The sequence below is a fragment of the Pan paniscus genome, chromosome 19 (assembly GCF_029289425.2).
Source record: "Pan paniscus chromosome 19, NHGRI_mPanPan1-v2.0_pri, whole genome shotgun sequence".
NCBI classification, from domain to species: Eukaryota; Metazoa; Chordata; class Mammalia; order Primates; family Hominidae; genus Pan; species Pan paniscus.
In genome coordinates, this window is record NC_073268.2 from 71939498 (window position 1) to 71962154 (window position 22657).

At 41.6% G+C, this 22657-nt stretch overlaps 1 protein-coding gene across 8 annotated transcripts in view; it reads left to right on the plus strand.

Moving 5' to 3' along the window:
- Positions 1–22657, plus strand: part of PCTP (phosphatidylcholine transfer protein) — a 94321-nt gene that overhangs the window by 9244 nt on the left and 62420 nt on the right. For 4 of the 8 annotated variants that reach the window (XR_004667257.3, XR_008954956.2, XM_055101101.2 and 1 more), the window contains exons 2-5: positions 7032–7149; positions 10798–10877; positions 13418–13589; positions 14486–14553. Coding sequence is in view for 6 of the 8 variants with exons in the window: in XM_055101101.2 (XP_054957076.1) it covers positions 7032–7149; positions 10798–10877; positions 13418–13589; positions 14486–14553 (438 nt within the window). In the remaining 2 variants the exon portion in view is untranslated. Of the gene's footprint in view, positions 1–7031; positions 7150–10797; positions 10878–13417; positions 13590–14485; positions 14554–15002; positions 17054–22657 lie in introns of those variants that run through there. The other 4 variants (XM_003817412.5, XM_057300225.2, XM_008970610.5 and 1 more) reach the window with 3 other exon arrangements.

The following is a 22657-nucleotide window of genomic DNA, read 5'->3' on the forward strand; positions in this document are numbered from 1 at the left end:
ATCTGGAAAAAGGAGATTATCATACCTACCTTGTTAATGAAATAGTAACCTACCTTATTAATGGGAATGATATCTAATATTTACTAAGTACTTATGATGTGCACCACATAATAGAACTTTAGATGGATTATCTAGTTTAATCCTCATAATCATTCCATGAAGTAGAAACTTATTAGGCCCATTTTGCAGGTTAGTAGTGGAAGAGGTTAGATTCTACCCAGATGGTGAATCTGAGCCCATGCTATTACCACCACACTGTCTTTTCTGACTAGCTTTTCTGATTTATGAGACAGCACTTTGGAATAGTATATGGAAAAACTTGGCACAGTACCTCATCTGTTGAAAGTGATAATATTCATCCTTTCTCTATACCTGCCTTTCTCCTGGTTCCTTTCTGAACCCTTCAGAAGCAGCATCTAAAAAAAAATACTTCTTCTGGCCCTTTGGAGGCCTGTTGGGCAAACACACCAGGCTTAGGGACTCAGGGGAGCATCTCAGTGGGAGGTCCGTTCTGGGTGGCCTGGAGCAGGAGTACTGGCTTAGGGAAGGAAAGGGTTCCCATCCAGGCTTTGCCACCAACAGCGTCATCAGCTGACTCTTGGCAAGTCACTCACATTACACAGCTAAGCTAAGACCCCTTCCTGCTCTTAAGATCCTGTGTGATGGGTCTTCTTTATCTTTATCATTAGTTTGTGGTCTGGAACAATGATTTGGGAATGACATGCAGAGAAAATACAGCTAAATAAGGAGACATTGTAGGGAATAGAAGGGGCCAGTGTGCAAAGACACACCATTTCTTTCTGTCTGTCCTGTTGCTAGCTGTAGGACTTAGGCAAGTAAGTTGGCCTCTCTAAGCATCATTTCCTTCTGTAAAGGTAGAGATAACACCAACTTCCCTATCTACATCACAGGGCTATCTTAGCTGTTACATGAGAGAATGAATATAAAACGTTGGAAAGTGGACCATGCTTAGAAAAACAATGACTAGTATTATTGAAAGAATTTGTAGCAGGTCAAAGGGATTAGAAAACTCCTTCAAATACAAAATACATGACTTTTGTTGTATTGTTAATAAATCATCAAGGGAAACAGAATCCAGTCTGCAGTCAAGTAGAAGCCTCTGCTTGATTTCTTCTTGGGATCAAGATATAGTGAATACCAGCTGGTATTCACATATGTACTATAGCAGGTATATATAAAAATATATATACCTACTGGCATTATATATACACATATGTATCTGCTGGTATTATATATAAAATATATAATATATAAATATATGTAATATATATTCTATGTATAACATATTTATGTAGAATAATATTTCTATATATATTTATATATATTTTTTCTGTGTTAGTTATTCAAAGGAGACAGTACTTTTTATAACATGGCATGTAGGGTCTTGTACGCATTTGTGCAAAACTAAATGTTGTATCTCAATTTAATATCCATTAAAGTGTCCATTATCTCTTCCTTGACAGTACATTTTAGCAACATTTATGTACTTCTGTACTGTTTTAATGAATTTATGTATAATTATATTTCTTGTAAATATTCATAAGTCTTACCAGCACTATTCTGTCAGCCTACTTTTTTACCTTGATGTCAGATTTTTAAAAATAAATCTGGACTTGGTAAGGAGAGACTTGTATTCAAATGGATTATTTCAAGGAGTTAGGGAAAGAAGTATTACAGTAGGAAAAGTGCTTTGCCGATAAGCTCCGCAGGCATCTTGGGAGTTGCAGAGCCGTTCTTTTATAAAGAGGAGCAAAGAACGTTAGAACCATATGCGGGGATGTGGGATGAAAGGATGGCATGATCGGATAGCAGATCAGAGAATACTTTTCCCTGAGCCCAGCCTGTTTTCAGGAGGGACTGTATGCTGGCTCAGGTTTAGGATGGGCCAAAGTTCAGGGGCCTGGAGGAAGGAGAAAAGTTCAACCAGTTGGGTTAACAAGCATTTTGTTCTGGTTGATCAGTGGGGGTGGGCAGCTTAGCTGATCATTTATAAGACAAAGAAAGGGAAATCTGGAGGGTCTGTGTCTGGCCTTGTCATAGGTAAACGGGGGCATCCGTGAGTCTTATCTAAGTCATATGGGGAAGGGTAGTGGATCTTCACAGTAAACTTTATGAAACATAAAAGGTAGGGGATTTCTTAACCTTCACTGTAATCTAGGATGACAGGGTTCAAATAAAATTCAGCATTGTTGATAAGGACCACTATGTCAATTAGGATTGTTTTTAGCTACAAGTAATAGAAAATTGGACAATCAATGACAAACAGAGGCATGTTTATCTCACCTAATAAATAGGTCAGAGTTCTACCTATTGGTAGAGTTTGCTGTCATTGATTTAGCATTCAGTGATGCCAGCAACCCTCTGAGTCTTTCTACTCTATTTCTCATGTTGATTGCCTCTTGGTCATAGGATAGTTGCAGCAGTTCCAACCATCATGTCCACATTTAAAACAGGGATAAGTCACACGGCTACCTCTCTCTGCAGAGGAGACCAGGGAAGTTATTGGCTGTTTACATTGCCACGGGGTTCTCTTAATGAGGAGAAGGAGTGTTTACCACATCAAGTCTTATGTTTCTTCTGGCAGTTGCATTCTGTACATGATACTGGCTAATTCTCTACTTCCAACATAATCCTTTTACTATTTGAATTGTAGGAAACTAAATGTCTTATAACTGGAGCATTAGAAAAGTATCCATTATATTTTAGTCTAGATAAGGAAATTGAGCCACTGTTATAGGTGGTTTTCTGGAGGAGCTTCAGGAAAAGCCAAGAATCTCTTGAGTAAGCTTCTTTGGAGTCATTTATTCAAATGTTAGTAAGCTTGGAAAAATAAAGCCGATATTGCAAAGGATTTATATCTCTAATTTTAAGAGATCTTACACATCAGATCTTATTATAGTAGCAATAAAAGTTTTGCCAAATAAGTTTTGCTTTTTCATATCAAATTGTTTGTATAAACAATGGTGCCCAACGCTGGTGAGATGCTCCTTTGGAACTGGTGAGAGGAACTGGTGAGAGTACACACTTGGTGCACACGTTCTGCAAGGTTTGCAAAAAGTATAAAGAGCCTTAAAATGTTAATCTACTTATCCTAAAATTTATCTGTAAGAAAAAATTTGTAGTAAAAAAAAAAATAGAATTATGGACCAAGTATTCTATATAAACATAAATATTCTGGAAATTTTTTTTCATAAAAATATTTGGAAACAGAAATTTTTTTGGAGAATAATTGAGTTAGGTATGGAGTCTTCATAACCTCAGTATAATATTTAGTTAAAAATAAGAATACAAACTATTTATACCATGTGATTCCCGTTTGATAATGTACAGATGTATTTATTTACTTAAAGGAAATATGTCAAATATTATCAGTAGATATTTTTGGATTATGGGGTTACATGTCACCTTTTAAAAATTCTTTTTGTCATTTTTATCAACTTTTTAATTATAAAAACTATTTTTTAAAATATGAAGTAAAAATGAGTGTGGTTGCTGAGATCCTTTTTAAAAAGAAATAATGGGTGAGAAAATGCTTTGATTCAAGAATGTGGACCAGGCTGTTCAGCGCCTGGACATTGTATTGATGAAGTAGGAAAGGTGTGGCCGTGTTATGGAGCATTTGGTTCCTCTGGAGCTCTGGCATTGCTCAGTTCTGCCTCGAAGGGAATGTTTAAAGGAAGTTGTCGCAATCGTTCATTCTTCTGTATTCACGCAAATTATGGTTGTTCTATTTTTCTCTTCCTTGAGAACTTTCTGTTCTCATTGTCTGTGCCATATAACAGGATGGAAGTCACTATGGGTTGTAACTACATTCAGGAGAAGAAGAGAACCAGTGTAAGGGAACAGTGTGTTTTAATTTATGCAGATATCCAATGCTAACTTATTTAAAGGTTGGGGAGGTCATTATCTTAACACATAAGAATTCTTGTTGCTTAGAATGTGTGGAAAACAAGGCCTCAGTATTCTTGAATAATTGCTATTTGTCTCCCTTCCAAAGCCTATGATGAAAACAAGTGTGTATGAGTGTAAATATGTGGGTATGTATAAATCCTTACTAAGTTCTCTTGTGTGTGTGAGGGGAGGGGGCAAGAGAGAGAAGATGTTTATCTTCCTGACATCTCTCATCAGACCCTGAGGTCTGCCCTTCTACTGGGGCATCCATGGCATGGCACATAAGGGGTTCAGATAGACTAGTTTGATATTTGCTGGTTGGAAATTCTTGGTATAAAATCACATGCTTTTAGAGCTGGAAGATTCTTATGGATTCAATTTCAATTTTACATTCATTTTTTGCCAGGTACTTTCACATACATCTGAGATTCCTAAACCGGGATGTATTTATCCCTAGGTTATACCACCCAAGCTAGAAGACCCTTAAAGCTTCAGGATCTCTAGAAAGATTCAGCATGTTTATTCCTTGACTTCCCCTCAGGCCATGGCACAGTGTTTACGGAGAGGGCTTCATTCATGCATGATTAACCAGTAACACGGCCTTAGCGCATGGACGCAAGAGTTCATCCAAAAGTTCATGTTTGTTCGTTTGTTTCTTTGCCTTTGTGTTGAAATTAATCTAATAGCCATTGCTTTAATTTTAATAATAGAGCCTTTAGGCAAAGCTGAGGGTCAGGAATTGTAAGTTACCACCGTACAGAGAGTGAAATGTGTGATGGGGCAACTCTAGGCCAGGACCCTCATGGACAAGCGTATGGCTTACCAAGGAAACAAGGGAACTCTCTTGTACTTTGGAATCTAGAAAGGCCTTTTCCCAAATCAAAGGAACTTATATGATTTGAAGCAGATTTCTTTTGTTTTTCATTTTCAGTCTTTTATACAGAATCAAAAAGAAGCAGTTGTTGAAAAATTCTGTCTTGGAATTGATAAAACAATGTGTTGGGTTTCACTATGCCACATGGCTATTTGAAATATAACCTCTCTCGAGAACTGTAGCTGCCTATGTGACACCCTTACTTGGATGCTTAATAAACATCTTAAACTCAACTTGTTCAAAAGAGAACTCTTAATTACCCCAAAAGCCCACCAATCACCTCTTCTCCAAGTTTTTTTTCTGTCTTAGAAGATGGCATTCCCATCTGCCCAACTTGGGTTATGAAAATTATCCTTGATTCTTTGCTTTCCCCTTCCCCAGGATCTATCAGGAATTCCTTTTTACTTTACCTCCAAAATATATCCTTAAATCACTGACTCCTCGCCATCACTGTTGTTACTTCCCTGTTCAAATCACCATCATTTCTTATCTGAACTATTGCACTGGTCTTCTCTCCCATCTCCTTGTTCTCTGATGATCTATTTTCTGCCAAGCAGCAAGAATCACCTTTAAAAAATTAATTTGATTGCATCATTCTTAAACTGAATTATGAATCAGATCTGGTCATTTCTCTGTTTAACGCCATCCATTAGTTTTCTATAGCAATGAGAATAAAATCTTTACCTCTTACCCTGGTTTACAAAGTCCTTGGGGTCCAGCCCTGACAAACTCTCTAACCTCAGCTCCTGCCACTCTCTCTTTTATCCAGAGTTCTCCAGACCCCAGGTTCTTTAAAGATGCCAGCCCACCAATCTGAGGACCTTCCTTCTACCAGGAACAGGCTTTTCCTATCTTCCTATGGCTGGCTTCTTCTAACATTTGGAACAAGATGCTCTGATAAATGTTAACTCTCATAGAGGCCTTTCCTGATCACCTGATTACATAGATGTCCTCCCCATCCCCGCCCTTGCAAGGCATCATTTATCACACAACTCTTCTTACCCTATTTAAATTACCTAGATGGCACTTATAGCTATCTCTAGCACTGCTGCCTACCTGAATTTAAGATCTCTGAGAGCAGGGCCTGCACCTGCTTTTTTACCATTGTGTCACCAACACCACAGAGGAGGTCAGTGTTTGGTGTGGCATGAACGTCGTCATCAGCTGCTTTTCTTTTTTTTTTTTTTATTATACTTTAAGTTTTAGGGTACATGTGCACAATGTGCAGGTTAGTTACATATGTATACATGTGCCATGCTGGTGTGCTGCACCCATTAACTCATCATTTAGCATTAGATATATCTCCTAATGCTATCCCTCCCCCCCCCACCCCACAACAGTCCCCAGAGTGTGATGTTCCCCTTCCTGTGTCCATGTGTTCTCATTGTTCAATTCCCACCTATGAGTGAGAATATGTGGTGTTTGGTTTTTTGTTCTTGCGATAGTTTACTGAGAATGATGATTTCCAATTTCATCCATGTCCCTACAAAGCACATGAACTCGTCATTTTTTATGGCTGCATAGTATTCCATGGTGTATATGTGCCACATTTTCTTAATCCAGTCTAACATTGTTGGACATTTGGGTTGGTTCCAAGTCTTTGCTATTGTGAATAGAGCCGCAGTAAACATACGTGTGCATGAGTCTTTACAGCAGCATGATTTATAGTCCTTTGGGTATATACCCAGTAATGGGATGGCTGGGTCAAATGGTATTTCTAGTTCTAGATCCCTGAGGAATCACCACACTGACTTCCACAATGGTTGAACTAGTTTACAATCCCACCAACAGTGTAAAAGTGTTCCTATTTCTCCACATCCTCTCCAGCACCTGTTGTTTCCTGACTTTTTAAATGATTGCCATTCTAACTGGTGTGAGATGGTATCTCATTGTGGTTTTGATTTGCATTTCTCTGATGGCCAGTGATGGTGAGCATTTTTTCATGTGTTTTTTGGCTGCATAAATGTCTTCTTTTGAGAAGTGTCTGTTCTTGTCCTTCACCCACTTTTTGATGGGGTTGTTTGTTTTTTTCTTGTAAATTTGTTGGAGTTCATTGTAGATTCTGGATATTAGCCCTTTGTCAGATGAGTAGGTTGTGAAAATTTTCTCCCATTTTGTAGGTTGCCTGTTCACTCTGATGGTAGTTTCTTTTGCTGTGCAGAAGCTCTTTAGTTTAATTATGTGGAATCCAGCTTTCTCTCAACTTGGGAACCAATAGACATTTCTACCTGTTCTGTTTTTATAGAAGACTGGACTTTATGAGTATAAAGTCTTTGGTGTTCTGGAGGACTGCTCACCAACTCTACTGGCAGACGTCTATATGGACTCAGATTACAGAAAACAATGGGACCAGTACGTTAAAGGTGAGTGATGCTTGCTTTTCTTTTTTTTTAGACGTACTTTCACTCTTGTAGCCCAGGGTGAAGTGCAAAGGTACGATCTCAGCTCACTGCAATCTCCGCCTCCCGGGTTCAAACGATTCTCCTGCCTCAGCCTCCTGAGTGGCTGGGACTACAGGCGCCCGCCACCACACCTGGCTAATTTTTGTATCTTTAGTAGAGACAGGGTTTCTCCATGTTGGTCAGGCTGGTCTTGAACTTCTGACCTCAGGTGATCCGCTTGCCTTGGCCTCCCAAAGTGCTGGGATTACAGGCATGAGCCGCTGCACCCAGTGCATTTTTTTTTTTTTTTGATCATTAAAAAGTAGATCTATTCTGACCAGATGCAGTGACTCACGCCTGTAATCCCAGCACGTGGGGAGGCTGAGGCGGACAGATCACTTGAGGCCAGGAGTTTGAGACCAGCCTGGCCAACATGGTGAAATCCCGTCTCTACTAAAAATACAAAACTTAACTGGGCATGGTGGCGCATGCCTATAGTCCCAGCTACTTAGGAGGCTGAGGCACTAAGAATTGCTTGAACCCAAGAGGCAGAGGTTGCAGTGAGCCAAGACTGTACTTCAGCAGGGACAACAGAGGGAGACCCTGTCTCAAAAAAAAAAAAAAAGTGTAATCTATTTTTATTTATTCTTGCCAGTAGAAAAAAATAAAATTAACTTCTACTACATAGTGCTTCCTATTAAATTTTGGCACAAAAGCATTTTAAATGTTGGACTGAAATGCACTTTTGCTATTGCTAGGACTTGCTCCTTACCTAGTCTTAGATCCTCTCCACAGTTTGCTCTTGGGGCTCCTTTGCTGCCACTTTTAAGTTGTGTGATCCTCCCATGTATCTAGGTTGTCATGAAAGGGGAGGAGGTGCGGTCCAAGTTTTGGTTTGAGAGTTGAATCAAAATTTTCCAAACAGAGAAGAATACATGTATGTGAGGAGGTGAGAGAGGGACAGGATGACTGGTTAAGAGCATTCTAGGCTCAGGGATCAGCATTAGTAAGGTCAGGAAAGCGTGAAGCAATATGTTCAATAGCCGCCAGCAGTTTGGTGGTGTTGGATTGGTTGGAGTAAGAGAACCTATCCTAGGTCTTCGACTACTGTTAGTACTAGTTCTACTACTACTATTGTTAGTACTGCTAGTACTCGTAGAACTAGCTAATAGAACTAGTACTAGTAGTAGTTGAAGAGCTAGGGTAGGTTCTTCTACTACTAGGCGAACTAGGGCAGCTGTTGGGTCCAGATCCTCCAGGGCCTAGCATGGCGACCAGGCTATCGGTCTTAGATTTTTCCCTGTAAGTGATGTGTTATGAAAGACATCACACAGGGACTTCTCCTGCCACTTAGAGCTGGAGTAGCCTTTGCCAACCCAGTCATAGTGGAATGGAACTATGAAACTAGCCAAAGGCACATAAAGCCTTTAGTCAAGACTCTTGGTTGCAAGTAACAGAAAGCCAACTAAAGACAGTGTAAGAAGAGAAAAAGGAGTTTATTAGTTCATGGCATTGAAAAAAGTCCAGGGGTTTCTAACTTTGAGGACAGCTGCAACAGGGAACTTAAATAATTTCATCAGGATTGTTTCTTTCTCCATCTGTAGACTCTGTTTTCTTCTGTGTTGACCTAATTCCTAGGCAGATTCTTATGTCATGGCCAAGATGTCTGCCAGAAGATCCAGGTTTATATTCTAACCATATGAGTAACCCCAGAGGAAGGAGAATTCTACTTTTCTAGGGATGACAGCCAGATGCCAGGATTGGCTTTTGTCAGCTCAGCTTGGAGTTTGTGCTTATTTTCTGTGGAAATTCATCATGGTTTGGGGCAACTTAGTGTTCTCAAATACACTTCCTATTTAGGGGGCAGTGGGATGCTTACCTATCCAAGGGAACAGCCAGACACTGTCTGTCCAGGCCTCCCTTGCAGCCAAGATACAGTCATGTGACATAGACTCTGCCAATAAGACCCACATGTGGCTTCAATTTGGAAAAGAGCCATGCGAGGAAGCAGGCAGCATGGAAGATCCATTTTTCAGTGACCATTGATGGCATCTGACTTTAGGGAAAACAACTGCTGAGCCTCTGATGTTTGCTCCCCAACATCAACAGCTTTCACTCTGGGTTCTGATCCAGTGGAAGCAGCAGTTAGGCTTTGCTGGAACAATCTTGAGGTTGGAAATCTCACTCTGGTCCATCCGAGAGCTTTACTAAATCACTTTTTGCTCTCAACTTGCTAGAGTGACTAACTACGACTCTGGACAGATCTGCCATCCCTGAATTCGTCACCACGGCCATGTCTTGCTCATTTTCCCAGCCCTGAAATTACTGCAGAGTCAGTCTTGCGAAACCATGCAGCTGAGAAGTAGGGGAAGGGTGATGCCCTGAAGGAAAATTGAGATGCTCAAGGGGCGATCAATGCTGAGCATGTAAAAGCAACAGATGTCCACCTCTCCCTTTCTTTTAAGGACTCTCATCAGCCTCCTGTGACCCTAATGGGCTGGCACACTCCTTAATCTACAGTGTGCTTCTAATAGATTTTCTTTCAAAACCTAAATTATCCCTCCTTAGCATCTCCTCCAGGGACTTTGGGCTCCTTCTTTAACTGGAGGTAGAAAGAAGTTTACTGCACAGCACAGTCTGGGGACAGAGCGTGTGCATGCCATTAAATTTCTTTGCTATCTCCCTCCAAGAGTTGGCTGCTGTTTGCACATAATAGTAAGACGGAAGGATTATTAGGGAAATTTGGTCACCTTAGCTGTGGCATAGTGCAAAGAAACATGGGAGAGAAGAAAGAAACTTGGGGTAAGCCATAGTTCTGCTGATCTCTAACTATCCAAGAAGGACGTTGCTCATTCTGGAACCTTCATATCCGACCTATGAATGTGCTAGACTGGGTGACTCCGTTCCAGGTTAGCTGTAATGGATCAAGGAATCCTAAAGAGGAATTAAAGGGCTCAGAAGCAAAACTATTGGTACTCTAGTGACATCTGGTGGTTATCCTGAATTTAAAACCTCTGACTATTTTTTTGATGTCTGATTTTGTTTCATTGCATTCTATCAAGAATATTGATTATGCTGTAGAATGGCCAAGATTTGTTGGCTTCTTTTATTTGTGCTGTGTTTTTCTATCCACTAGACTCTGTCCCTGGGCAATAAGCTTTCAGTGGAAATTAATCGGTTTGACTTTTTTCTAGAATTTTATACCTTATGAGTTAGTGGTTTATCATAACCTAAGAGGTCATCTTTTTTTTTTTTTTTTCTAGAGACATGGTGTCATTCTGTCACCCAGGCTGGAGTGCAGTGGTGCAATCATGGCTTGGCTCACTGCAGCCTTGACCTGCTAGGCTTGGATGATCCTCCTACCTCAGCCTCCAGAGTAGCTGGGACTACAGACATGCACCACCATACCTGGCTGATTTTTTTGCTTTTTTTTTTTATATAGAGATGGGGTTTCACCATATTGCCCAGGCTGGTCTTGAACTCCTGGACTTGAGCAATTGACTCACCTTGGCCTCAAAAAGTGCTGGGATTACAGGCATGAGCCACCATGCTTGGCCTAAGAGGTCATACCTTTATTAGTTGTAGCTAAAAAGGCTTCCAGATGCATTAACTTCTTTTGCTTTCCTTTAGAACTCTATGAACAAGAATGCAACGGAGAGACTGTGGTCTACTGGGAAGTGAAGTACCCTTTTCCCATGTCCAACAGAGACGTATCCTTTCCACAAGGTACTCATTCCCTGGCCCTTTAAGTGTTTCTGTGTTCCTCAGCTGCAGTCTATTGCAGAGAGGTAGAGCTGGTTTCTCAGCAGGCACAGATAACATTGTCTCTGATTCTTGCAGCAGCATTTGCTAAAGATATTGCTTCTTGTATGGTGTTTGGAGAGCTCAGAGTGTGATTTCTGGGCCCAACCACATGGAGTGTCTGTAATTTTGGTCACTGGAGAGCAGCTCTTACTTTCCTAAGAAGTTTCCTAGGCCTTGAAATTGTCAGGCCACAGAATTGGGGATCTGGAAGGAACTTCTTATAAAAAGTGCTTGTTACAGCTCCCTCAGTCTACAGAAGGAAAAAGGGCTCCCAGAGAGGTGATAGGACAGAGGCACATAGGTGGTTAGTGGCAGAGCAGGTGCTGGAACTCAGGCCTCTGCATTTCCAGCTCTCTCCGCCTCCCCCATCTCAGTAGACCCCACAGCAATCCCTCCTTGATTGTTGGCTCTGGACACTGACTGTAAGCTTCTTCCCCTCAATGTCCTTGTTTATGAAATGAAGCAGTTGAATGAAATGTAGGGAGGCTTGGCTGGCACTGTAAGGTCTTCAGAAGCCCCCTTAGGACTAAGCTGGGGGGCTAGGATGGAATTTTGGGGGTGGGTAGGATGGAAGTAGGATGACTTCTAGGTAAGATTTTGACTCCTTCACCATGCTCTTCAATCCCAGCAGCGGAGTGTTTTACAGGTTCAATTTCCATGTAAGATCCTTTTAGCAAAGGGTCTCTTGGAGTCAAAAAAAAGTTTGGAAGCCGCTGAATTAGATGAACTGCCAACACTTCAAAGGTGTTCTGCCAAATTTTAATCACTATATCAAGATAATCCTTCCTCCGTGGAGTATCAGATGATATCTATCACATGAGCTGAGAAAGTTGGGGGAGAGAGTGGAACAATATTTGCTAAAAGGAAAAAGTAAAAGTTGTAGGAGAAAGGAACCCAGCGACAAATCAACATCTCTTTCCTGAAACATTTAAGAACTTTACTCATTAGTGCATAAGAGCATGGAGCAATAGACTGTCCAATGTGAGGGTGGGGCAACAGGGGGCGCTGTCAAGACACTGAGGTGGGGCTGAACGCGGGTGGCTCACGCCTGTAATCCCAACACTTTGGGAGTCCAAAGTGGGCAGATCACTTGATGTCAGAGTTTGAGATCAGCCTGGCCAACATGGAGAAACCCCGTCTCTATTAAAAATACAAAAAAATTTAGCTGGGTGTGGTGGGTGCCTGCAATCCCAGCTACTCTGGAGGCTGAGGTGGGAGGATCACTTGAACCCAGGAGGTGGAGGTTGCAGTGAGCCGAGATCGTGACACTCTACTCCAGTCTGGGTGAGACTCTGTCTCAAAAAAAAAACAAAAAAAAGACACTGAGGTGGGTGGAGGCTGAGACGGCTGCCATGTTATAGTAAGTGTAATTGTGTTGTGCGTAGTGACTTTTTTGATTATTTTAGGTTTTTGATTCCTTTGAGTGGGAAACCCAAAATTCTGTTTTATGAAAGTGTAACTAACAAACTAAATATCTGAGCTCCATCCAACTATGAAATTCTAAGTAGGTTTTAGAGCCAGATCTGGGATAAAAATTCAGGTTTCATCACTTCAGCTGGGATGTGGGATTTTTGGCAAGGTTCTTTTCCTCTCTGAGCCTCACTTTTGTCATCTGTAGTATGGGGATACTCATACCAAACTCACAGGGTCTTTGTAAGGATCCAAATTTAAGCTGTATGTCAAGTGCATGATGTTACATGATAAAGGCTCGATAAGCAGTGATTCCTGTTGTTTCATAGACTTTCATTATCCTCCCTAGAATAGTGCCGTAAACTTAAGGGTTCTTCTGTCAAGGCTGATGGACATGAAATGGTTTTGTTATTCTTGGTGAACTAGTGTTAGCCCAGAGAGGACATCTGCCTACGAAATATTCATGTAGTCCCATGTCTTCCTATGGTCATCAGCTGTAACATTGCTTGACCATTTACTATGCATAAAGGTCAGTAATTAGAGCATTGGGTGAGGCCAGAACAAAGAGGAATGACACCATTGTCTGTCGAGTGCTTACTCTGCCCAGGTCTTTCTCTAATGCCCCCACCAAGCCTGTCTGCAAGGCAGTGTTACTCCCTTTCCTACATAGGGAATCTGAGTCTCAGCAAGGCTGAGTAGCTTACCTAGGACCACACAGCTGTTAAGTGACCATTCCTCTGTCATCTCCCAGTGCCTTCTTGGAGAAAGGAAATGTGGTTTCCTCACATAATTAAAAGCATGAAGGGATCACTCACAGGTAAGTAATACATGCTCTTTGGTGAGAACACTAGGTGTTGTGAGGCACAGTCTTGCAGTGCAGGTAGGGAGACAGGGCACGTCAGTGAACTAGTGGTAGAAAGGAGCAAATGCCAAGTGGGAGGCACAGAATCACCTCCCTTTGCTTCCAGCTTGTGGCGCTTTCCTTCTGTCTGTCTACAATGCTGGCGTTGGTGTCTTGCCTTGACTGGCCATGCAGTATGTCTACCTTCGGCAGCGGCGAGACCTGGACATTGAAGGGAGGAAGATCCATGTGATCCTGGCCCGGAGCACCTCCATGCCTCAGCTTGGCGAGAGGTCTGGGGTGATCCGGGTGAAGCAATACAAGCAGAGCCTGGCGATCGAGAGTGACGGCAAGAAGGGGAGCAAAGGTAAAACCCATGGTGCCTGTCAGTGCACCCAGCCAGGGGTCCCCCACGGGAGGGCCAGGCTGATGGGGGGACATGTCGAGTACATGAAGCATATCCCTGAAGGTCAGAGGACAGGCACAGCTGCAGAGCAAACCAGGATCAGCATCTAGAGAGAGCCTCATTCCACCCCAACAAACTTGAGTAGAGTATGAGGTTGATGTTTAACTCTGACCCAGTCTATTTTCTCCAGACTCATGGACTGTCCAGATGAAACCAGACCATTATAAGTAAGCCAGAGAGTTTAGAAAGTCACTTCCAGCTGGTCCTGTGGATACATACGCTGGGCCTAAGGGTAGGCAAGAAAGCTGGCAGGTTTGTCTTGGAGGTCTCAGCTCTGGCTCAGTACCAACTCAGAGCTACTCAAGACCTGCCCAGCTTGAGTTTCAGCCCCCAGGGAGGAAAGCTGCAGACAGAGAGTGGGGTGCGAGGCCACCTGCTCTACCAGAATGAGTGTGGCCTTGTGTCCTAGGCAAAAATCTGAGCTATAGTTAGATGGTCACCTTGAATATGTCACCTACTTTTTATGAGTATCTGTTTCATCAGTTATAAAATGGGATTAATTTTACCATCTCCTTACGATTGCTGGAATAATTGAATGAGAGGCTATATTCAAGTGTCCAGCACTTGCCAGGTATTTAATAAATAGCAGCAAAATGTGTCTATGGCTGTTTTCAAAAGTGCCTATATTTAAGTATGCCGTAAGGGCAGTCAATGGAGAGAAGTCCATCTGAATTATATGCTACCTCCCTCTGCAGTTTCTGAGCTTGAATATGAAGATATAAAGTTTGCACAGTTTTGTTGCTATATTTTTCTGGTATTTTTCCTTTTTCTGAATTGTCCTTTCTTTCCCTCTCTAGTTTTCATGTATTACTTCGATAACCCGGGTGGCCAAATTCCGTCCTGGCTCATTAACTGGGCCGCCAAGGTGAGATCCCAGGAGGTGGGGCAGGGGGGAGGGACGGGGGAGTGTGTTTGACAAATGTTGACTTAGCCCGCGGGGCTGTCAGGCTGAAGAGACACATTGTCTCAGGCGTAATGAGGCTCTTTTATGAAAAGTTTGGTTGAGTGACTCTGGTTAGGGCTGGGATTGCCAACATCCAAGACGGAGGCTGGGACAAGAGACAAATAATTGTCAGCTTGGAATGCCAGCCTCTCCCTGCTTGTGCCCCAGGACCCCGCCAGAATCACTCTCTGGAACCTCTGGACAATAGTCTGCTCCTAGTAGGAACAATAGTGCCTTTGGAGCCTATATTCCTCTGCTTACTGGGGAATAAGACAGACTGACCTGGCTTGGAGACAACCAGATGTGTCCAAGCCTGAGGAAAGCTTCCACTTTTGTTGTTGTTGCCCTTTTTTTTTCTTTTTCTCTATAAGGGAGGGAACTGCAGTGGTAGTTTGTATCACTAGAGACTGCCCAGGAGCCTGGCATTATGGGGACCATCAGCCTGCTTTGCACAAGATCTACTACTAGAGAGCTCAACAGATTCCTTGGAAGAGTGAAAAAGCACATCAACTTTGGAGTCAAACAGACGCAATTTCAAATCCTGGCTCTGCTACTGACTGTCTTGTTTTATTTAAGGGAGCCATGCATTTCTTCCTTTTTAAAAATGAAGATAGATGTCTTCTACTGCATAGAGGGGGAGTAAATAAGACAATATTTAGGAAAAGTCTTGCCCAGTGCTCAACATTAACTAAATAATAATATATCCTGCTTCTTGATCCCCAATCCTTACCATTTTCTAATTCAGTAAAGCAAGTGCTTTCTTTTCTTTGGAAGAATGTAACAATCCAGCCCAAGCCCATTTCTTGTGTTTTCTTTTTTCCAGAAACACTGTTTCAGAAACATCTTCACTTTTTCCTAGAAAAAGCTAACATATAAGGCCTTTTTGCAACAGAAGTTCCTGTTGACTGGTCTTACTTTTGTCCTCAGTCCTACTTTTTGTCATCATCTGCAACAACATTCTGTTGAAATCCAGTTGGGGAGCCTATTCATTTTTGTTCGTCCTAAAGCCAACATTGTTTACCTTCTGCCACATCCCAAAGAATCAAGAGTGACCACTGTGAAGACATAGAAATGACAGTCTCATTTCCTTTGCAGGATGGAGTTCCTAACTTCTTGAAAGACATGGCAAGAGCCTGTCAGAACTACCTCAAGAAAACCTAAGAAAGAGAACTGGGAACATTGCATCCATGGGTTGATGTCTCTGGAAGTGCAACCACCCAATGTCTCTGGAAGTGCCACCTGGAAGTGTCTCTGGAAGAGCACCCACCACTGTTCAGCCTTCCCCTGCTGTTTCTGTCTTCAGAGGCCTACACACTCTACCACATCCTTTCTAAGCATGTTCGCCTGACATCCAGCTCACTCGTCTGCTTCCTTTCTCACTCCCCCCATCCTGGGCTGGGCTGCCTTCTTCTACAGTTCAATATGGGGCAGACTAGGGAAACCTTTGCTTGCTTACTATTAGGAGGGGAAGTCTTCAGTAGGGAACACGATCATTCCATTGTGCAATTTTACGGGGATGGGTGGGCGGAGGGACACAACAAAATTTAAGAATGACTATTTGGGCGGGCTGGCTCTTTTGCAGCTTGTGATTTCTTCCAACTTGGGAGGGGCTGCTGGAAGTGGCATTTCGTTCAGAGCTGACTTTCAGTGCACCCAAACTGGATGACGTGCCAATGTCCATTTGCCTTATGCTTTGTGGAGCTGATTAGGCTGGGATTTGAGGTGATAATCCAGTAAGTCTTTCCTCGTTCCTACTTGTCGAGGATCAGTAGCTGTTATGATGCCAGACCATTTGGAGAAGCATCAGAGGCCTGACCGGACACATAATATGACAACCACATTTTCCTCATCATCCATGAGGAAATGGATGATTTCTCTTTTCCATATGTCACTGGGGAAAGGCTGCCTGTACCTCTCAAGCTTTGCATTTTACTGGAAACTGAGGCGTTAAGATGGCTGTGGCAGCTAGCAAAAGCAAAGATGCTTTGTGCATAGCCTTGTGAAAAAGTATCTTTCTATGCAATAAGATGAATTTTCCTCCCAGAATATTTAGAAATGTAGAAGGGATAACAGTTCACAGCTAGGTAAAATTTAACTGGTGGCTTAATGACTCTGCACCTTTTTCTCAGGAATTCTGCCTAAGTTGTCTGCCTTTTCTACCACCAAAAAGACTTTTAGTTTTCTATGGTTTCTCCTGAATTTTGGTAGGGTAAGGTATTTCTATGTCAAAGGCACAGCCTTGATGATCTCAGGGAAAAATTTTAATCACTGTGTATAATGATACTGAACCTTGATTAATAACAGAAATTCAGGATGTAAAGCCACAGAATGGGATTTATTAACGTGGGATACATCAGACTGTTTGTTTTCTTTCTGGGAAGAAAAGTGTGTTCTATAATGAATAAATATAGAGTGGTTTTTACTTGTCCTGTGTACCACTTCCTTCCTACCTTCTTCCTTTTGTGAGTGTGCATCAGTTAGATCTCCTTTATTTGCAAGTGATATTCAGCCTAATTTGTAGACTTGAACATAAAACATAATTTTGGGCTTACTTATATGCAAGATCAGGTGTAGGTATCTTCATGTAGGGATCAATACAGGTGCTCAAACTGAGATTAGAATTCAGATCGTTTAGTATTGGTCTGCATTTCCTGGTAGCATTGTCGCTAACAGCAATAGGTAGGTTTGCATCTTCCTAGGCTCATGCAAGCAAAACAAAAAAGACAATGTTTCTTTCTAGTAGGACCTGCACTATTCCATAACTTAGAGCCCCTCTAAAACATATGCTTATCTATGCCCTGCTCATTGTGGTCATCTGGATAGAATTATACAAGTAAGTGAATGCCTCATAAAATTATCATTAAAATATCATTATCAGTAATGTAGCTGAAATCTATTCTAGATAAACTAAATCTGAATACTTCCTGTTAATAGAAGTCAAGTTGAAATCTTATGAATAGATTATTTGAAATAAAAGCACTGAGATTATAGTCACTGAAAGAGAATTGGCATGAAATGGTGTCCTGTAAACCATTTCTTTAAATAACATTAAATAATTTGCTAAGAACTCTGAAAATACTAAGAATGCTGAGTTTCTAGGTAAGGTACTTATTTTAAAAGGTTACAGTGTTTGCTGTAATTAATGGAGTTAAGACTTTTTAGCATTTTTACTTGCTAATTTAGAGTAGTGGACAGTCCTCACGAGCTGAGGTTATGTAGGAAACTGAAAACTCTTGAGCTATAGTAAGTGCCAAAGTCAAAAAAAAAAAAAAAATAGAACTGGTAGTTTAGGCCTTTACTTAGAGGGACTTGCACCTGAGTTCTCAGGGTATGTTTTTCTGCAGCAGCTGGATGTATCACTTGGAATTTGTAAGTTATATTGTCATTCCTCTAGCACTTTGTTTTACTTATTTTTCCCATATCTGTGTTTCCAAGTAGACAACCAGCATTTGTGGATAGAAGCAGTTATATCACTTTGATTACTGGTCCTTGGGGTAGTATATAGTAGGCACTCGAATGGTGACTAAATGAGTGAATGAATGATTTAGAGAAGATTGACCAAATGGCATGAACCTGGAAGACTAAATCCATTCAGCTATAGAGGCTCAATCCCCATGGATTCAAGCCAAATTATTCCCCAAGTCAGTGTTTTGTGGGGTGCGGGGTGGGCGGGGGCGGTTTCTAGATTTCCCAGGTTCCCATTGGTCCTTCCTTGAAGTACCAAGGTCCTCTCTCTGTTAAGGGGTGGCTTTGCTGGTGTGGCTATGGGTTATATTATAATGTTAGAGAAATGGCACAGTTTGAATTGAGTCCGGCTGAGATTAGTCAGGATTCCAGTTGAAATTTAATGGCAAAAGTAGCACTACTGTTGGTGGTAAATTTTTTCCACAGGCAAGTTATTCACACTGCATAACAATTCAAAGTTAATGACCACCTTGGAACCGAGGAGTTCCAGCAGAGGGTCACTTCCCTTGAAAATGTTCCTATTTCACAGCAAGAGTCCTGGCCTGACTCCCTGGCTGAGATTCCTCACCCAGAATCCCCATCTATAATGCCTGCCCTTCCAACCTCCCACTTCCTAGCTGGACTTGCAAGAGATGAGGCAGGAAGAGCCCCATTCAGTTCTCACATTTCTAGTGGCACCACCCAGTCAGCTCAGAGAATTATCTTTAAATGCATCGAGACATTTAGTTCTTTAACAGATATTTCTCAAGAGGCTGGAGTCCATCAGCATTGGGATAGGCATGGCATTTGCGGGATGAATGAGAAAGATATGGTGCCTGCCCTTAAGGTGCTTATGGTCTAATGAAAACTCAGTGAACAAGCTGCTGAAGGATGATAAGTGCTCAGAAAAGGAAAATAAAAGGTGCTGTCAAAAAAAGGGCAGTAACCAAGTTTGAGGAGCAGAGGAGAACGTGTTGGAATTGTGGCTGGATGAAGGTTGCAGAAGAAAGCTGTTCATGACAGAAGAACCATTTGCACAAAACCTCTAAGGAGGAAGGACTCAGCAGGAGAGTCAGTCACATGTGAAGAATGACAGAAGGCCAGTGTGGCTGGAGCGCTGACATGAAGGAGAGGCATCTTGTATGTGGCTGGAGAAGTAGACAAGCCATGTAGGGTCCTGAGAGCAATGGCAAGGATTTGGGACTTTATCCCAAGAGTCCCAATAAGCTTTGAAAGATTTGAGATTGAGGAGTGACCTAAAAATATGTATTATTCTTAACACCATTCATTTTTCTCCATGATTCCCCAGCATCTCTGACAGCCTCTCCAGTAGCATTGTGTGGGGCTACTCAAGGTGCTTTAAGCCCTATTACTTTGAATCCTCTCCATTGTCAGGCAGCATGCAGAGTAGCCCATACTTAAATCAAGTTTCCAAAGTGGAACATCAGCTTCTGAAGTTTAACTGAAAAACAAAAGGCTGTAGGGAGGGGACCACCCATGCACATCCCCTCTGTCTCTATTGGCCCATGTTGGGGCGCAGCATACCCTCCCACACATCTGCATCATGCAGGCCATCAGAGCAGAGCCATTTAAGGGGCCAGAAGTGGGAGAGAAAAAATGAAAGGCAAAAAAATGTAAGCAGGTCCACTTTCCCCAAGTTCCTTTTTTTTATATTCATCCTTAACTGCAAGGAAGAACTTTTTTTTTTTTTTTTTTGCTTGAGAAGACAGAAGCATAACATATTGTTTGTTTAGGTTGCAGAGTTTAGAACCAACAAAATGGGAGGACTTCAGAAAAATTATTTACATTGCTCATCTATTTATATATGTGTATGTCCATGTGTGTCTCTTTGGATACACATAATAGATGCTGCATTTCATAAGATATAATAATGGAACAACAATTAAACAGTACACTATGTAAGTACACTATGTAAACTTTCTAAGTTTCCTGTGTGATATGCCAGGCCCGCTGCCAGGCAGTGGAGTACATAAAGGTGGGATGCAGTGACTTTAGAATTAGTAGACAACAGATCCTGTAGGACAATGAGCAGTTTGCTACAAGCTCTTAAAGTATTACATTTTCCTTCCATCCGATGGTGGTCGCATCCTTTCTGATTATTATAAACACTTGTGCACATATTCCATGTCCTCTGCAGACTGCTATAATTCCTGAATGGAAGAATCCGCCCCACATTCATGTAGTCCACTGCTTAGCAATGGACCTGGCATGACATGTAGAAAACTTGGAGTCACTCATATAGCATACTGCTTAGTTGTTGTGTTATTGTATCTTATGATTGCAAGGTCAGTGCATTTTAGTTGAGTGCACAGCCACCCAGCCACCCTTGCAGTAAAGTGTGGCCATGGTATGTAATTCTGGCCAATATCATATGAGCATAAATAATATGTGCCACTTCCAGCTCAGGATCTTAAAAGGAAAAAGTATGAACTCAGCTTGTTCTTGCCTCCTTCACCACGTCTGGGAAATGATGAGAACTGGAACAAATGCCCTGGAATCAAGGATGAAAGCCTAGGATTAAGGATGACAAAATAACTCTACCTCCCTTGGACTGTTACAAGAGAGAGAAATAGACTTCTTTCTTATTTAAGCCACAGCATGTAAAAAAAAAAATAGCAGCTTTGCCTATACCAACTCATGAATAGCTCAAAAAGAGTGTCCCTTTGGACCAGGAGATCAGGAACCAGCTCAAATCCTCCTCATCTATAGACTTTGGATCTCCTGGCCTGTGCCAAACAATAAGTGATCTGCAAATTTCTGACTTGTTCCAGTTTCATTTAATGTGGTCAATAAATGTTGCCTGTTATTAGCTGTTACTCCCAATTGTACATCTCTATCTGCCTCCTGTTCTCCTGCCCCATGCTTTGCCTCAGGCTACTCTTTTTGTCTGTGGAGGAAATCTTCCCCAACTTTTGTGAAATTTCTGTCAAAATTGAAGGCTTACTATAAATCTATTCCCTCTAAGATATTCCTTGGATTTAGAAAAAACTTAATCTATGATGGTGCTGAATAAATGAAATCCAGCACCTTCAGATTGGAGCTACTTCTATTAATCACCTTTGATAGACACTGTATTAGTCCAGGTTCTCCAGAGAAACAAAACCATCAGGATATACACCTTGTCATGCACCACATCATGATGTTTCAGTCAACAACAGACTGCATTCCAATTCATACCACTAACTAAAAACAAATAAACAAAATAAACTAAAAACCCCAACAATATGTATGGCAGTGGTGCCATAAGATTATAATCCTATATTTTTAATGCACCTTTTTAAGCTACACTAATACATACCATTGAGTACTGAATACTGTAGGCAATTAAAACATGTTGTACAGGTTTGTAGCCTAGGAAAACAGGTTACTCCATATAGCCTATTTTTGTAGTAGGCTATACCATCTAGGTTTGTGTAAGTATACACTATGATGTTTGCACAATGACCAAATCACCTGACACATTTCTCAGTATGTATTCTGTTGTTAAACAGCACCTGATTGTGTGTGTGTGTGTGTGTACATGTATGTGTGGAATTATGGAATTGGCTCATCCAATTATGGAGGCCGAGAAGTCCCAGAACCTTCAGTTGGCAAGCTGGAGACCCAGGAGACCTCATGATATAGTTCCAGTCCAAAAGCTGGCAAGCTGGAAAGTCAAATAAATTATGTTTCAGTTCAAGTCTGAAGGCCAGAAACACCAGTATCTCAGCTCAAAGCAGTCAGGCAGGAGGCATTGCCCCTTCCTCAGAAGAGGGTCAGCCTTTTTGTTCAATTCAGGCTTTCAGCTGATTGGATGAGAACCTCCTATATTGGGGAGAGCCATCAGCTACTCAATTCAAACATTAATCTTATCCTCAAACACCCCTACAGTCACACTCAGAATAATGTTTTACCAAATATCTGGACAGCCCATAGCCTAGTCAAGTTGACACATAAGATTAAACATTATACTTGGTGAAAGCCCAGTGTTCTCAGATAAGGAAAAAGATTTAACATTTTGAAGCTCTTATTGTGTGCGAGGCACTAGACTGGATGCTTTAATTACAGCTTAGTCTTTGGTGAGATAGGAAATACTATCTCCAACTTACTAATGATGAATATAGGCTCAGAGAGGCTAAATAATGTGCTTAAGGTAACTTGGCTAGTTAGGTGGTAGACTGGGAACTCAAAGCTAGGCTTCTTTGATCCTAGATCGCATGCTTCCACATTCCCCCTCACATTCCAACACTTTTAATCTTCCTTCTGTTCCATCAATGTGCCAAGCTTGTTTTTGCATCAGTCATTGTACCAGTTGTCCTCTCTGCCCAGAGTGCCCTGCTCCCTGATCCACACAAGCCTGAAATCTTTAAGTCATGCAAGTCGTTGTTTAAATGTCCCCTCCTCTGAGAGATTTTGAAGTTGAAGTCAATCCCTATTCCTTACCTTGTCTGCACAGCATGTAATACTTTCTATTAAATGTATTTATTTTCTTTTCATTTATTTCAGCTCCAAAAGGGTACAGAACTTTGTCTCATTCCCAAATTATATACTCAATAGATAGAGCACAAAAATATTCTGAAGT